At 37.6% G+C, this 18731-nt stretch overlaps 2 protein-coding genes and 1 pseudogene across 2 annotated transcripts; all 3 read left to right on the top strand.

Moving 5' to 3' along the window:
* Positions 1-501: 501 nt before the first annotated feature.
* LOC145493204 (melatonin receptor type 1B-like) lies at positions 502-2061 on the top strand. Its single transcript, XM_081472620.1, has one exon. It carries the CDS (start codon positions 957-959, stop codon positions 1902-1904), a length of 948 nt encoding a protein of 315 aa, XP_081328746.1. The 5' UTR covers positions 502-956; the 3' UTR covers positions 1905-2061.
* Positions 2062-7656: 5595 nt separating this feature from the next.
* Positions 7657-8766, top strand: LOC145491821 (histamine H2 receptor-like; annotated as a pseudogene).
* Positions 8767-12994: 4228 nt separating this feature from the next.
* LOC145492934 (histamine H2 receptor-like) lies at positions 12995-15227 on the top strand. Its single transcript, XM_081472310.1, has one exon. It carries the CDS (start codon positions 14304-14306, stop codon positions 15195-15197), a length of 894 nt encoding a protein of 297 aa, XP_081328436.1. The 5' UTR covers positions 12995-14303; the 3' UTR covers positions 15198-15227.
* The last annotated feature ends 3504 nt before the right edge of the window (positions 15228-18731 follow it).

Raw genomic sequence — 18731 nt, 5'->3', positions numbered from 1 at the left:
TATCATTTGTGTATTATTTTGTTTGTTCCACCATTATCATCCCCCTGCGAAGAGCCTTGCATGTTCTCAGGCTAAGGTGCCTCAGACAAAAAAAAAACACACACACACACGCCACAAAAAAATTGTGCGATAGTGAGAGTGATGTTTAGAGATGTAAACCGGGTGTGAGTGGCCACAGGGCATATTTTAGATCAAATCACTGTGATCCAATATTTCAACAGTTCCACTAATACACCACACAATGCTAAACGAGAAATTACCATTTTGATTGCTTTCTGAATGTTATATGATTGGTGCAACAGAGTAAGTATATTATTGTAAATAAAATTTGCATCTTAAAATTGATTTATAAATCAAAAAAATAATAATTTATAAGTTATCGATAAACGAGAAATGGGTTTCCGTTTTGAAATACAAATAACAAGGTCAATTATTTCAAGACAGAAAATCTACAAAAAAATGAGCTTAAAAATCTGTTTGGATATGAATCCAGGCTGAACATTTAAAAATGACAGCGGCCGGTGGTGAGCACAATAGGACGCTTTACAAGTGAAGGGTGTGCTATTGCTTTCTTTTTGTCAGATGTTTACTTGCTGAACGAGTATGTTTGGTACATTTAAATAGAAAATTTTTAATTAAAGACCCCAGGCCTTCTCCAAACAATAGAGTATATTAGTTACGAACTTAAATTGGTCTACATCCCCTACACCAGCTGTTAAATCAACCAGTTCATGGCTGTATAAATTGCCATTTCGCGGCTGACGAAAACTACACCTTTGCCTTGCGATCGTGAACAGCGTGTGGGAAATTTGGAATTGCTCTTGCGGCGAAGTCGTACACGTTTGAAAACAGTTGGAAGGCAGAAATACGAAGGCCTAGAGTTTCATCTGAACGACTTTTCAAGGAAGCGTGAGTGAGACAAATATACCGGAAGATCTAAGTACACACCAGACGACATGGCTAAGAACCTTGAAGATAGAAACACAGCGACTGTGGTTTTGGAGACTCTCATATTGTCGCTGGTGATGATTCTCTCACTTGTTGGAAATCTCTTGGTTTCCTTTGCTGTATACAGAAACCCGAGGCTACGCTGTCCAAGTAACTACTACATCATCTCCTTGGCTTTGAGCGACATTCTACAAGCTCTGTGCACAATGCCACTATCTGTTGCCTTCTTAGCCACGGGCGGATGGCCGTTTGGGACTTCTCTGTGCTATTTCTCTGCCATTGTAAAGTATTCCCTGGCGAAAATCTCCATATACACTATGGTGCTCATGGCAATCAACAGATATTACAAAATAGTCAAGCCAGCTAAGTACCAAACTATTTTCAAAAAGAGATTCATCGTCATAACAGCATCGCTAGTGTGGGTTATTTTCACCACGTACGCCATTATCGCAGCATTTGTCATCGGTTCCGATGCCAAGGACGACCAAGGTTTCGCTCTATGCCTTATACAATACAGTCAATCCGCTATCCCCATTTTGACTCTTCTCATGTATTTGCCGTATTTTCCTATCATATTTTGTTACTGGAAAATTTACAGAGCTGTCCAGGTGCATAACGCAAATGTCTCATGGCAGAGTTCCAATGTGGAAGATGTCAAGGTTAGCAAAACGCTGTTTGCCACCGTTGTCGGTTTTGTCATTCTTTGGATGCCAGCTAATTGCATCTATTTATATTCTGTAGTATCCTCCGCTATCCCACGCGAGGTCGCGCTTTTCGCAACCATGCTAATTTTCTCCACGAGTTGTGTCAACCCTTTCATTTATGGTTTCATGAATCGCGCATTCAAAAAAGAGTTCAAAAAATTTCTGGTGACAAAGAAGACCCACTCGATAGATGCGGAATCCAGTTCAAAAAAGGAGGTCTTTGTTGTTAATTCAAAAACTGTCCAGTCCTAAAAGATGAATTTAACGTGTTTTAGTAGCTCCATCCCTTAAAATGGTAGGCCTACTTCAGATATGATACTTAAAGGAGCTTCGTCACGGTTTTCGCAAGTGAAAAGTCTAGCCTAAATTTTTCAAGTTGGTCGTTTATAATCCGTGTTTATCTTCTCCATCCTCAACCATCCTTGTTCCATTTTGGTTTATTCTTTGGTGTTTTATTTTATCTTAGTGAACTACGATTGTCATGTTTCCTTCAATTTAAAGGTAATTTTGTATGTGTCCGAAATTTACTAAAAATGCTGTGACTAAGATCCCTTAATTGCAGAAATAGTTTGAACTTTTAATTTGATAATATTGCGTGTCAATATAATTCCCAGTGTTCGTTTTCACCAATACTTCAACGACAAAATATTTAGAAAATGGCTAAGCAGAAAGGTGAAGATAGACGCTTAATATACATATTTTTCTTCTCATGTCAGGGAAAGCCTGAAAATTATGACTTAGAAATTTATGAACGCAGGAATGTTTACGTCTAGGTAATAAGATAATTGTACTATTTTTCGATGAAATTATGCCATTACCGACTACGGTTATAATCACCAAAACGTTTGCATTCTGACAAAATTGACCGACAACGAAACTTTCTTCTCTTTGTTCTTTTCTTGCTATTTTCAACCGGAATGAAGTCGAATACTCAGACTTAAATATTTCTTAACATTTGTTGCTGTTTTTTTTTTTTTTAATCTTATTCGTCGCTGCTATTCCTAACAAATATTAAAATGTTGTTAGAGTATGCTAATCTAATTGGAAGTCATGGGGCCGGCGTATTTCGACTTTTAGTTTTACCACAATGACAATAACACATTGCTGCATGAACGAAATGAAGTAGATTAAGATCGTTTTCTGAAAGTTGATATAGACCTCGATATCACATTTACCAACATAGTGACAATTTCAATCCTGAATTATCGCGAAAATTATATGTAGATGAAGCTGATGTGCTCTATGCAGGTAGCTCCCGGCACTTTTTTAGGATCAGCTGCACCTTGAGATACAATATTCTTTTTCTCTGTAATTTGAATCCCTTCAAATACAAAGCCGTGAGGGACAACTGTTAAAAACAATTCATGGAGCAGTAATTCGAAATAAGCTAAATATAAAAGTATGCCCAATTACTTATTTCGAAGTATTGTTAATAGTACAAAACAATACTAAAAAGTTGCTTCAATCAAATTGATCTTTCCCATGACCAAAAACGTTACGGTAATAGAAGCTATATACAACATGTATGCAATCTCCATGAAACACTGACTCATGGAGTAGTAATTTGAAAGTAGCTGAATATAAAGGTGTGTCCAATTACTTATTTCGACATATTCTTAATAGAACAAAGTAATGAAAATTGCTTCAAGCTAATTGATTTTTCCCTTAAAGCTGTATGCAGCATGCAAGTAAGCCCATCAAACAATTCATGGAGGAGTAATTTGAAAATTAGCTAAATATATAAGTGTGCACGATTTCTTATTTCGACATATTATTAATAGTACAGAACAATAAAAGTTGCGTCAAGCAAATTGATTTTTCCCATGAAGCTGTATGCAGCATGCGTGCAAGTCCGTGAAACAATTTGTGGAGGAGTAATTTGAAAATTAGCTAAATATATAAGTGTGCCCGATTACTTATTTCGACATACTATTAATAGTACAAAGCAATAGAAATTGTTTCAAGCAAATTGATCCTACCAATAACCAAAATAGTCACAAAAAAAGAAGTTGTAAATTAGTGCACGAAATAGTTGACATCTATATTGCTGTAGATGTATTAGATATGAAACACAACTTGTATATGATAGCTTCCTATAAAAAGAGTCATGATCCATGTAGGTTATCTCGAGATCTTTTGTGATACTTGTATGTAATATAAGGTAATGTAATGTAATTCTTTATTTATCGTGCCAACTCCGCTTAGCTCAACAACTACTTCGCAGGACGCCCACTCTTAAAGTAACATAAATGTACATTAATTAATAAACAAAAGAAAATAAAAACTAGTTAAATGTAATAAGTACAATAAAATTAAAATGATTATTTACAATAAAAGATCCAAAATATAACATTGTCAATAATATAAGTAAATACATAAATTGAGAATTAATAAACTTATAGTTTTGCCTTGATGTGGTATTGCCTTGATCTAGCACATTGTATGCAAACATTAGTACGACAGTGTTGCGCCTTGTAGTTCAACAGCCTAGGGCTGCGCATGTCAGGGTCCCTATCCTCGAGGTATTGCATTGGCTTCCGGTAAAGCAGCGAATTGCTTTTAAAGTTTTATTACTGACTTACAAGGCAATTAATAACTTAGCACCTTCTTATATAGGTCAACATTTAGCCCACTATAATCCACCAAGGAGTTTAAGATCTGTTGGAAAGTATCTTTTGGAAGTTCCTAGTGTACGTCTAAAAACTTACGGAGACAGAACCTTCTCAGTTGCCGGCCCCAAACTATGGAATGATCTGCCTCTTGACATTTACTTAAGTCCATCGGTCGTCGTGTTTAAATCGCGTTTAAAAACTCATCTTTTCAGAATTGCTTTTAGATAATTATTTCTATTTGAAAGTTTATACTTAATTTAGTTTAAATTATTATATTTAGTTCTACTTTCATGACTGTAAAGCGATATAGAGCTTTGTATATACTCGCTATATACAATAAAGTTATTATACTCGCTATATAAATAAAGTTATTATTATTATTATTATTATTATTATTATTATTATTACATCACAAAACCCTCATCCAATAATTGTTTCTACTTGTCATTGGCCCCAGTTTAACTGAAAAATACCATATCGTAGATTTTGGGCATGGTCAAAATGCCCTTAGGAGTTAGAACTATGAGCGAGTTTCATCAAAGGTATTGCTTTGATTGCATGCATTTCTTTTGGTGGATTGTTTCCTTATCTTTTACTAAAGCTCTTTATCATTAACTTTGTTCAAGAGATACAACACGTTTGTAGTTCACGTTTTGAGTCGAAATACAAGAAAAGTGTATGACAGACAATATACTTCATAGTTAACATAATACGACTTTGATCATTGCAAGTGTTCTCCCGAGCTTCTGAACAAAATGTTGAAATGCTTTTTTTGTTTCGACAAGTGAACTTTATTCATTTGTTACTAAGGAAAACGTTATTGATATATGTCATCTCCAAAATTAAAACTTGGTATAGAAACAAAGGAAAATAAGACAAACAAAATAAGGTAAAGATGCAGGAATGAGCTTTTTCCATTCAGTACTGAATGCTCTCGGAAATTACGGTATGTAAATGTAGGGGGTTGAAGGAAATACCCAGGGCAATAAGTTGCTAAATTAAAAAGCAAAAAAGGAACTGGGCAAATGACAAAGACGTTACTCCAGCTATAAATAATATATGAAAATGTATATTTCTTGTAGCCCACGTGTAGCCACCTCCCCGGGGACTGACGAAGACTACATTACTTGTAAAACTAGGGTATCTAAAAGATAGTACTACTGCGGCACCTTCTGTTGATAGTGACATATTTAACGCAGTAATTCATTTATCTGCGCGTTCCAAGATTTGCTATAACCTTCATTTCTTAACTGAAGTATTGTCAAATCGTGGTGTCTAACTTAAAATCTGTCCTTGAATGCATCAATTCTTAAAGTAGTGTCAAATCGTGGTGCGTAACTTAAAATCTGTCCCTGTATGCATCAACTTCATGATGACGCATCGATGGTGAGCTGTAACAAGGGCCGGCAAAAGAAAGCACATAGTGATCTGAACTTTTTTTGGACAGAAAACGATACACATTAACCTCCCCTTTACCAGAGCGCGAAAACCGAAAGATGTGGAAATCGTTGGAGCAGAAATCTAACTTAAAGATTATGTACTGGTACGCATTAAATATCTCTAGAATGTTGACAGACTGTGTCGAAGACGCGTGCATCGCGATGTGTGAAAATGCTAAAGCTTTAACTTAAATTCATGTTTGGATGAAAAGGAATAGATCGCAGCATCTATGAAATTAGCGTGTTCTGCGGTTTTCGTTTGTTTTAATCATTCTACAAGCTTTAGTAACGACGATTTCTCTTCACTTAAGCATTCGACCAAGGAGGCGAGACTGCTAAGAAATGACATACTAAGTTCAAAATTAAGATGTCACAATTAATCGTCCAGATTTACAAACTTTCACATGCTACATTAAGAACAAAAGGAAGATTTGTGAAAGTCAAGCACGATCTCCTTCACATTGTCTTAAAATACAGGTAAATCAGAGCAAAACATAACCACTATTAAACCTTTCTCACTGGAATCTACGCGAAAAGATGGAGTGACATCGTCGGTTGAGGGTGGCGCAATGCACTTTGGTAAAAAGTGGCGCAGTGCACCCTGTTTAAATGCAATGCATTCTGGTAAAAAGCGATAAATTCGAGAATTCGTGCTCCCTTCCACATATTCTTCTTAAATCCTGATTATGTTGCTGCTCGCTCGCTACGCTCGCTCCGCATCAATGAACATGAACGCTACCAGTTTGTAAATATTTCACGAACACCACAGAGATAGTTCCGTTTGACATTCTCAGTAGTATTTAAATTTAAATTTAAATTTAAATTTAAAGTTTTCTATTAATACTGATGTACTTAATTAAATTGAGGTTTTTCTAACTTATTGTTAAAGTTCTCATTAGTATTTATTATTTCTAAATTTAAATTTTTGACGTACTTGATTAAACTGAGTTTTGCTAACTTATTGTTAAGCTTTATTCAGACCACGCAAACATCTGCTTTTCAAGCACTTATATTAAGGTTGCTGAACACAGTTTTTGATATCTATGTTTCATTCACCTTTTTCTCTAAAACCCTTGATCCCTCGGTCGCCAAAAATGGCAGCAAGCAAGTTAACAACAAAAACTTTGGTTTTTTGATGGTTAAGCTGACGTGTGTGCCGTTGCCATGGCAACACGAATAAAAATAAACAGGCCTTTAAAATCGGTTTTGTTTATTTGTAGAAAATCTAGTCATTGGATTTTCTTTATAATTTGCATGCAGCAAGCTTGTAACGACTCTCACAAGTTAAGACCATTTTGCCAATAATTTAACAGAGATCTTTAATTATCCCTTGTTGAAGGTTTACTGGAATATCTAGAGTTTCCTTTGTTAAAGTTCAATTATTTTCAATACTCCAGTCACTTATTTCCTAAAGTATTTTCGTGCCAAATTTCGTGAAATTCTAATGAGTGGTTCTCGAGAAATAGGCGTATTTCCGAGCGTGCAAATTTTCATTCAATTGCAATTTTTTCACTTATTACGCATGCGCTGCATTTAACTGGGTTCTTTCGGTAACAAAGAAAAAGATGAGAATTGCTAAGTTCTTTGCATCTTTACCTTTTCTAACATATATTTATGATAAAAGACTAAAGCCATCAATACACTGCGTTCAATTATAGAGAAAAATAGCACAGATAGTGCGGGTGTTGAGTAAATAAAATGATCGCTCTATTGACGGCATGTTTGTTTTTTGCAATCCTTGTGCGCGCGTTGAATTGCATCAGCAAAAGCGCGCGCGAAAACTGTGTTCGGCCACCTCAAGTTCTAGGCTTCATATTTAGACCTTGATTGAGCTGCCTTGCTATGTGTCGTTTCTTGTGGAAAGCAAGCTAGATGTAACTCAATCTCAACATAGGCGTCATCACTGGAAGGTTCAAACGAACAGGTTCAATACTCTAACAGCCAAGGGAAAACTTAACAAGGTAAATTAAATACTCTTTTTGAAGTAAGGAAATTAAAAAAAATACTACTAATGGATCACGCAAACGAACGCTCTGAAAATTTGTGGCAAATACTGGATCAACGACAAACGGCTACTGTGGTTTTGGAAACTGTTATAGTCTCCTTGGTAATGTTTCTTTCGCTTTTTGGAAATCTCCTTGTCTGCTTTGATGTATACAGAAACCCCAGACTACGCCAGTCAAGCAACTACTACATCATCTCCTTGGCCCTAAGCAACCTTCTGCGAGGTCTGTTTACGATGCCGCTATCAGTTGGGATGCTTGCCACAGGTGACTGGCGGTATGGGACTTCCGCATGTCATTTTATGGTCATTTCTATGTTATCTCTAGCGTCAACATCTATCTTTACCATGACACTCATGGCATTGAACATATATTTCAAAATAGTGAAACCACCTAAGTATCGAAACACTTTTACAAAAAAGCTTATCATTGTAACTGGAGCACTCGCCTGGATTGCAACCATTTTGAACTCCATTCTCACAGTATTTGCTTTCGGCTTTGACGTGCGTCCCCATCCAGGTCTTGCCATTTGCAAGATAGAGCTTAGAAGGTTATATTTTTCAATTCTGATCATTTTTCAGAACACGCCATTTTCTGTCATCATGTTCTGTTACTGGGAAATTTAAAAAGTTGTTAAAATGCACAATGCCGATGTTGCGTGGCAGAATTTGAATGCAGAAGAAGTCAGCATCAGCAAAACTCTTTTCGCCACCGTTTTCGGTTTTGTTATCCTTTGGATTCCAGCTAATACCATATTGCTTCCTTCGTATTTAATGGTGGATAGTGTTAGTTTCCCTTGTGTAATTTTACTCGTAGGAACACTCCTAGTTTTTACATCAAGTTGCTTAAATCCCTTCATTTATGGTTTCATGAATCGTGCCTCAAGAAATGAGTTCAAAAAGTGCTTAATACTAAGAAAGCCACAATCAGTGGGCAGAGATTCCAATTAGTCACAAACTAAAATGCTTTCTGATCAACGGGTGGTTTGTTCGTTATAATTTAGCCATTTAATTTTTTTTTTTTTTATCCTGAGAATCGAGGTAATCTTTTTTTCACTCGCTCTTTGGTAGATGTTAATGTTATTGATGGGAGAAATGACACTGTGGAAGCGAGCAAAAATAATCTATCTAAGTACAGATAAATTCAAGAAAACTACAATCATGATGTGTTAACAGCGTGATCGGTTTCCGTCTATGCACTATATGAGTTTGGGAAAAAAGAATCGATCTTTAACATCTGTCAATGAATATTGTTTTCAGTGGAGTTATATTGTAATAAAGCACCATACTGACTCTCCAGCATAATCAAATGTACTCTACCAACTCTTTTATCCATCAACTTTAGTGCAAAAATTGTATTTTAATTATTCTCTTGTTTAATTTATTTTGTAAATCTTATGCTGCATGCATTTTCTTTAGTGGCTTTATTTTTAGATTATCACCGCGCTGTCTCTGTAAAGACAGTTTCTTGTAGCTTTTCGATTCATTCCTGAGCGAGTGAAGATAAATTCATAACATAGTGTTAGGGCTTTGGAATATAGCTATACATGTCATTGCGTGCACTTGCTATCAAACAAACACGTTATAGTTTTACAACAGGAGGGCAGGGGGGGCTATTTATTACATGTAAACTTGCGAACTATTGCTTGTATTACGAGAAGTGCTGGATTTTCCTCAATTAATTTATTTTCATTGACTGGAGGAGCAGAAAGAGCAAACTTACCTAGGAAAAATTATGCTACAAATTATTTCATCACATACCTGGTTGTCTTCTTGGAAAACAGGTTTCACCATACTGTTCCACTGAAAGCTTAGAATGTACGTGATTTAATGATTAATTCTTTTTAAGAAATTTGGATAAGTATTTTTATTTTGTAAAAGTTTAACCGTCCTGGTATTTATGGCAAACGAAGGTACGTCAGTGAAATTCATGATGGTGGATTTTTGAAAATGGTAAAATCATCTCAGTGTATTGGATTGGTTTAAGCGCAATGGTTTAGTGCCTAATCCTGGAAAATTCCAGTCACTAACTCCAGGTGCTACCGATCACGACTTTAGATTTACAGTTAATGGAATACAGATTAAGAACAAAAGAGGGCATTGACTTTTCAGGTATCAATATTAGAGAGTTTAAGCATGACGTTTACGGCAGACGGTGAACGGCAAAGTTGACCTCTGATTTTTTATTCTTTTCTTCTGATCCTTAAATAAATCACACAAAAATAGAAAAATGTCTCCTACTATTCACCGCAAATACAAATATTTTCACTCTACTGTACAGGCAGCTGAAAACAGACGGCAAAAGTTTCATTTTAGCCGTTTGCCGTTTGCCGTAAACGTCGTGCTTAACCTCTCTATTGACTGAAGCATGTATCAACTGTTTGCATAAGGTGAATAAGCAGCTTCAAGTCATAAAAAAGGTTTAGGACCTAGAGTGTAGACAAACCAGACGGAAGTTCTAGATTAACAGTGTCTTCATACAGCCAGTGTTTCAACACTGCAGCCCGCTCCTATAACTTTAGAAGGTATGTAAAGCTAAAAGTGCTGGCAGTAAAAACCACCACGTTTAGCCTACTGTCTTTTAAATATCAAGCACCTCACGTATGGAACGATCTTACTGGTGAAGTGTGCAGGGCGGACACGTTGACCATTTTTTCAGCAGAAAGTGGAACAATTTACCAGTTTTTAATTCTTGTAATATAAATTATGTATCTTTTTTGATATTCATTTATTTATTTATTTTACTTTTCGGAGATACTAGCATCATTGTACCACTTTTCAATCCGAAGCGAAATAAAGTCTATGCACGTATGTATCTAAAAGAAATGTGTGATACGATCCACCTACCTGCATAAATACTTACAGCTGATGAGGCCAACAACTCTACCTATCTCTTCCTCCTCGCATCCCTCGAGTTCCAAGAAAGCCCACTAAACCTAATAAGCGTTAACTGCATTAGAATTGCTTCTTTTAATTTTTTGCCGTTTATAAATATATTTACAAAATACCAATGCATACTAAAGCAAGGAAGCTCAAGGAAGCTATTGAAACTTATGTAAAGGAATACCTTAAAGATACCTAAGACTTAACAAAGGGATAAAGATGTTGTCATCAGCACACAAAATGATCATTCTTTAGGATAAAAAGTAGTTAATGTAAAGTTAAACGCGTAAATGCGCAAGAGCTAAGGAAGACAAGAAAGGGAAAAAACGAAGCACAAACAAGCACACTAAGATAAGTAACATATACTTACAACAGGAAAAATGACTTAAGTTTAGAGGTGAACGCAGCAATTCTAGAGGCATTTTGATTTTCAGTGCTGAGAGAATTAGGTAATTCCGTGAGTGAGACGCACAAAATTGTACATAGGAAACAACGTAATGTCAAGGTATTGTCTTATTACTTCATATTAACCTTTTCAAGTAAAATCGTCAAATTTTAGTTTAAGAAAGAAATCGTTCAAGATGTAACATAAATGTTATATACAGTTGTGGACGTACTTCTTATAGTTGGGTTACTGCCTTTACTTGGGGGTATCTGGTCAAGAACTCTAGGTATGCCAATCGAATGAATAAACAACCATAAACAGACATGGGTTATTCAAAATCTCGTATAGCAGACAAGCCATTAGAAAATACGCTGCTCAAATATAGTATTAAGAAATATTAAGTTAAATTCTCAAGATGTAATTATTAAAGGTGTAACAGTGAGAAAATCCCTTGTTTAAGCATCGTTCGTTGTGATCCGTTTGGTCCGATCCCCTCTTTTACATTGTTTGTCACTGTTTGACCGTCAGAGTGTTTACAGTGTTCCTGATATTTAACAATTCTTCCAAGAGCGCGTTGGATATGTGATGGTAGATAGCCAACGAGGCGCGTAGCGCCGAGTTGACTATAATCATCTTATATCCAACAAGCACAGGTGGAAGTAACTCTTTTAATAAAAATGCCCCCAAAATATTGAAAACTTAGATAAAATAAAAATAAAAGCGTCCCAAAAGTTACGCGTGCGCTTACCATATTTGTAGAGCATGGTATAATGGCTGATATACCATAATGGATAACCCAGTGAAAACTCTTGCATTGCATTATCGAATGATCCAGTTTTAATCATTATAGATATACAAGACAGTCCCATAGTACGTACCCTCAGTCTCCCAGGGTATTGAAATATGGTTTTGTTCCTATCCGGAGAGTTGTAACTATGTCGCGTGTCTCTCACCAGTGGAAAAATGAAGGGTGTCAACAAACCCTTTTAATCCCTCAACTTTGTTTCCATCCACCACAAATATATCAAATATGCAGTAGCCAGATTGACGAAGTTCTCAGAGTTCATACAGGCATACGTGTAAGGACAACGGAGGAATTGATTTAGATCATTTGTTAAGTAGAAAACTGGTAAAAACCTGTGCACGTTATGTGGTATCATTTATTTATCTTCTCATGCAGTTATTTGCTACTCGTAAGAGGGCATAGGAAGTGGTAATGAGGGGAGGGAGATGGGGGGAGGGGAGATGGGGGGTTTGGGTAATGTCGTATTCCGGCACTTCAACGTGTAATCGCAAGAGAAATACTTTACATTCGGTTCTCATTCAGACCATTAACAGTTTCACTTAATTCTTTTCTACCCGTGCACTCCAAAGGAAAACAGCTGACTGTACGTATTGTGAAGATGACTATATTTCTGTATTCACGAATTAATTAATTAGAAATTATGTGGAACTCATCGAATAGCACTAAGGAAAGAGTTGTAATCATGTTGCTTCTAGTCCATTACATGTATTATTTGTCATACTGTTGAGCATATATTTGTGTTAATTCCACCATTGTTTCTTTATTATTTTCGTTCCCTGGTAGGTTACCGTATTTGATGTTGAAATCATTAAATGCATTAACAATGACTCGCTGTAAAAGTGTGTCCCTAGTGCAGAAGATAGAGATAGATACTATCGCCAATTTGAAAAGAAAAGCGCCTCCGGTCTTGAACCCTGCGTAGTTTTATTCTGCCACGTTACGAAACTCACGTACAGGTGTAGAAAAATAGACATTACGACAGTTTCTACCCTTAATCTGATTGAGGGAGGCGACAGGAAATCTTTGGGCTTTAAAAACCTTGAAAATCTGTTTCGTTTATTACGTTTGGGTTTGTTTGTTCCACCATTATCTCCCTGCAAAGAACCTGTATGTTCGCAGGCTGAGGTGACTCATACTAAAAAGAAATAAAAAAACAAAACAAAACAAAACAAAAAAAGAAAAGAAAAGAAACGCGATAACGAGCGTAAACCGGGTGTAGCCGGAGAGAAATTGTTAGAAGTGATGGCCACAGGGCACATTTTAGATCAATTAAAATTTGCATCTTGCACTTGATTTGTAAGTTATTGATAAACGAGGAATGGGTTTCCGTTTTAAAATCCAATTAAAATGGTCAAATATTTTGAGTTTCATCTGGAAAGGGCTCAGAAAATTGTTTGAATATGAAGCCAGGGTGAACATTTGAAAATGACAGCGGCCGGTTGTGAGCATAATAGAACACCTGACAAGTGATGGGTAGGGTGTTCCGTTCTATTTGTCAGAAGTTTACTTACTAAAAGGCTATGTTTTGTACATTCAAATCGATTTAACGAACCTCTAGATAACAAGGTCCTCGGTACTGACAAACGCTTTTCCTGGCCCCAGTAATAGTAAAATAAATGAAAAAGAACCTCGATACAAAGAAACCTCGTTATAGCGAAATATTTTGCCAGTTGTTATATCCAGGTTCTACTGTAGATGGTTTTTAATCAAAGACCCCAGGCCTTTTTTTAAACAATGGAATATATAGCAAAGATATCAGTGACGTCACCTATTGTTATTAACATGCCAACCAGAGAACTATTGGCTGGTGAAACAAAAAATTCTTTTGTTTAACGTTTCTAACATTTAAATAACAAAAACAATGTTTGTCAACAAACATCTTCGCTATTAGTTACGAGCTTAACTTGGTCGACATCCCCTACAGCAGTAGCCTGGGAATGCAGACGTATTTCCGGCTGTCGCTTGCCTCCGTCGAAAAATAACGTCTGCGAACCCGAGCCAGGAAACGATTTCTGTGACCAAGGAATTCTAAGCAAATCACAGTTTAGCTCAAATAGCCCTAAAACTACTGCGCGAGGTATTCGCTGCAAGGAGCTATCGAGTTTCATTCTATAATGGAATCTGATTGGCCAAAGAGAAAGCAAAAGTCATTACGTCACAGAAATCGTTTCCTGGCTCGGGTTCGCAGGCGTTATTTTCGGCGGAGACAAGGGACAGCCGGAAATACGTCTGCGTTCGCAGGCTACTACAGCAGCTGTTCAATCAATTTAGTTCATAAATTACGTAGACTGCCAGTTCACGGCAAACGAACACTACACTTTTGCCTTGCGATCGTAAACAGCGTGCGGGAAATTTGGAATTGCTTCAGCGAAGTAGAACAGGTTTTAAACACTATTGTTGGAAGGCAGAAATACCGAGGCCTTGAGTTCCGTCTGAAAGATTTTTTTGAGGAAGCAAGTAAGAGACAAATAGGTAGGAAAAAAAGAAAACCCGATATACGAAGAGCTAAGTGAACTGCAGACAAAATGACTCAGAACCTTGAAGATAGAAACACAGCGACTGTGGTTTCAGAGACTGTCATATTGTCGCTGATGATGATTCTCTCACTCGTTGGAAATCTCCTGGTCTGCCTCGCTGTGTACAGAAACCCAAGGCTACGCTGTCCAAGTAACTACTACATCATCTCCTTGGCTTTGAGCGATATTCTACAAGCTCTGTGCACAATGACACTGTCTATTGTTTATTCAGCCGCCGGCGGATGGCCCTTTGGGACTTCTCTGTGCTATTTCTCTGCCATTGTGAAGTATTCCCTAGCGAAAATCTCCATATACACTATGGTGCTCATGGCAATCAACAGATATTACAAAATAGTCAAGCCAGGCAAGTACCAAACTACTTTCAAAAAGAGATTCATCGTCATAACAGCATCACTCGTGTGGGTTATTTTCACCACGTACACCATTATCGCAGTATTTGTCATCGGTTCCGATGCCAAAGAAAACCAAGGTTTCGCTCTATGCCTTATACAATTCAGTCAATTCGCTATCCCCATTTTGACCCTCCTTATGTATTTGCCATATTTTCCTATTATGTTTTGTTACTGGAAAATTTACAGAGCTGTCCAGGTGCACAGTGCAAATGTTTCATGGCAGAGTTCCAATGTGGAAGATGTCAAGGTTAGCAAAACGCTGTTTGCCACCGTTGTCGGCTTTGTCAGTCTTTGGATGCCAGCTAATTGCATTTACTTATCCTCTGTATTGTCCCCTCTCCCACGCGAGCTCGCGCTTTTTGCAACCGTACCAATGTTCTCCAGGAGTTTTGTCAACCCTTTCATTTATGGTTTCATGAATCGCGCATTCAGAAACGAGTTCAAGAAATATTTGGTGATGAAGAAGTCGCACTCGATAGATGCGGAATAAAGTTCAAAAAGGGAGGTCTCTCTCGTTAATTCAAAAACTGTATTGTCCTCAAAAAACAAGACGAATTTAACGTGCTTTAGTAGCTCCATCCCTTAAATGGCAGGCTTACTTCAGATATGATACTTAAAGGAATATGGAAAGTTTAGCCTAAATTTTTCAAGTTCGTCGTATATAATCCGTGTTAAAGTGCCCCTATGATCAATTTCTCGATATACATTTTTTACATTTTCGTACACAATAGGTCTTGCCTAGATATCTTGCCCAATGTCAGTCTATTACGAACATCATCCTCGGAGACCCAGGGGCAGTTAATCAGGGCGCGAGGAAAATAAATCGGCGCGACGAAAGGTTTCACGAAAGTTTACAAGGACGTGCGAAAGGGAACCGACTCTTACCAGACCATTTCCAAAAACGGCTCGAGGAATGGTGGCTCCTTATTGGGCAGAAAAATCCTTTGTATTATTCTGCCCAATCGGCGAACAGCAGTTCCTGAGGTACTCTGGTGTGTTCTTACACGGTCTTTGTTGCATCGGCCAAACTTTTCTGGATCGTACTTGCGAGGAAAACTTTCATTTTGATTTACTTCACTGAGAGAGCCATAGAAATTTGGGAAATCATTTCGGTTGTTAGCAAGAAAGATACTCCAGGATTCGCCGGGAAAATTTTCGTTTCGACCGATCAAAGGAATCGTAAAATAGTGGGTTGTTTATTGGCGAGTCGATTTTAGCTTCTTTCATTTCTCCGGTTAATTGACACTTTCCCGCACTACGTCCATTTATTTTGGTACACGAGCACTAGATCTTTCCGAGTCGACAGAGAATTCCACCGTACTATGCGGTTGAAGTGAATAGGACAATCACATGACTTTTGGAGGGCATATAGTTTATTTGTGGCCCGAGTAGCATCATTTGCGCCCGAGCGCGAAGCGCAAGGGCGCAAATGATGCTACGAGGGACACAAATAAACTATATGACCGACAAAAGTCATGCGATTATCATTATTATCAATACACAAGGCCAAATCGTACAAATTCATTTAATAAGAAAAAAATGTTTAACAGAGATGTAGCATGAAACTATGGTATGGAAAGTTGTTGCTACAATACGAACAGCTAAACAAGAGCCAAATAAAATTCCTTTTTGTTTACAATAAAATGTTAAATATAATCTAGTTTTAAAAAGATTGGTAACAATGATTAGCAAAAAGACAGTTTACATTTAAAAAAATGATAGTCTTCCCGTTCACAGGCAATGGACTCAGACTGTCTTTGCTAATTTCATCAAATAAGTTACAGCTTTTAGTCGCTATCATCGCTCTCGATTATTCGGCGGCGTTTGCGGGTTGATGGCGACGGTTCTTCATACTTTCCGTGATAAATGTTCATTGTTCCAATCTGAATATGTTGGGTGCAATTTTGGTACGGCTGTGCCAAGGAAATAAATTGGTTTTGGAGAAGAGACTGTGGGTTTAAGTTTGAGCTAGGACCGGCTGACGGGCCCGCGACATTTTGCCTTGTGATTCCTGAAGCTTCTTGCTGAACAGCGAGTTGTGGCTGAAATGTGTCACTTAAAATCTTTGAACACTCTCTTTTTTGTGCACTTGTTGTCTCGCTGATGTAGTGGGAAAGGCTCCGTTCATCTTTGTGCTTTGTGATTGCACAGATTTTCCTTGCGTCCACACCGCGCTGGAACAAAGAAGTGACAGTCGATGCACGAATGCAGTGATTCGTGTACCGCTCCCATAACTCTGCTTTGATGGAAATTTTTTCCCACAGGCTCATTTCTGTACCAGTGTCGGGTGCTTGCAAAGTTTACATTCTTGGTGGTAGCTTTGCTTGGAGTCTGAAACAGTGCCTTACAGTCGGGATGAGTCTTGCCGAGGTAAAATTCAAACGCAGCCACTGGATCAAGTGCAGTTGAAGTTTCGTACATACGAACATCCGAGTATGACTGCTCAGACTGTTTAGCGCCTCCTTGGTAATTTTTAGTTTGTTCAGTAAGTTTTTCGGTGATGTAACGGGCTCCAGTGTCATCAGTTTTTATTTCAAATGACTGCCTTGTAAGCTCCCGCCATCCCTCTCTGCCGCGGCGAGCAAAATGAAAACACAACGAAAACCAAATAAACTCAACTAACTTCTCCGCATCTTTCCAAACGCCGTCCGTGTTCTGCCCTTCCATGAAGTATCGATTCAATTTCCGCATGTCTCCTGACTGAATGGATGATTTGTGTTTTGGTTTCGCATTGTTTTCTTTCGTAAATAGCTTGGCCTTCGCTTCAAACATTTTGTTGGCAGACATAAATTCGCTGTCTTGCAAAATGTTTATGTTTCGGCTGAGTGGAGCACAGGTTAGATGGCGATGAATGGCCGCTCTAATTCCAGTCAATGCACTTGGAGTTAATGCTTGGCCTTGCTCTGTTTTCACTTCAGCGAAGAACTTTCGCAGAATTTCACTCAAGTCCGTTGCACTTACTGTTTTGAGATCCACTGTAATTTTTCTTTTCTCACACCATTTCTCGAACTTTTTTACTCCCCACTCAGTTGCTCTCTTGGTGTTTTTCGCTTGAGCTTTTTGCTCAATCTCATCCAGTTGCTCGTTGTCTAAGTCCGAGTTTTGACTAGAAAAAAGCTGAAAATTTGGGAGTTCTTCCATTTTAAAATGAAATTTCCAAACGGCAAACGTTCACTACGCAAGCTGTTCGCACCTGAATGGTTTTCCCGCGTCAATAAACGTAACCTGATTGGTTAATATTCATCGGATGATGAACCGAGAACCAATCAGCTGCAGGGCCGTTAATACATTAACGGCCCGCTAGGAGTCATTTGCGGCCCGCAAAGCGCGTGTTTTCAAGAGGGCGGTTTTCAATTTGGCCGCGTATATTGATAATAATTGTCAATCGATTGTAGGCAAGTTCAGGATTTATCGCTATTACATACCGACATTGCCTCTCCAAATGCTACCACCTTGGAATCACAAACAAGAAAAATGATCTTATTATTTAGTACCGACAGGGAAATATGTTTGTGTTTAGCAAACGTTTATCACTGACATGAAAACAGACTATGGCCTCTTCTGGGGAAGCCAATGAGGCAATTTTTTAGCATTAATCTGAGTAAAAAATAGCAAATAAACTCTTTTGTACATTGTAAAGCATTATTTTCAGTTTTGGTTGAGAATTGGAGAAAATGACGTTATTTACTCAAAAATACCACACGGGTTGAAATTATAACAACAATTAGTACAGCAATTCGCATGAAGAATGACAAAAACTTTGGCTCATATATTCATGCAATTTGCTACATTAATTGTTATTATAATTTCCACCCGTGCGGTATTTTTGAGAAAATGACGTCATTTTCTCAAACTCTCAACCAAGACTTGGAACAAGGAAAATTGATGGCGGCCGTAAATTCTCGGAAATAGAGGTCCAAAAATCGCAAGTTTTAATCTTCGTGATAGATTGAAATTTGGCAAAATATCTAGGAAAGACCTATTGGGTACGAAAATGTCAAAAAATGGATATCGAGAATTTCAT

The sequence above is a fragment of the Orbicella franksi genome, chromosome 7, assembly GCF_964199315.1.
Source record: "Orbicella franksi chromosome 7, jaOrbFran1.1, whole genome shotgun sequence".
Taxonomy (NCBI): Eukaryota; Metazoa; Cnidaria; class Anthozoa; order Scleractinia; family Merulinidae; genus Orbicella; species Orbicella franksi.
This window is presented reverse-complemented; position numbering and strand designations above follow the sequence as displayed.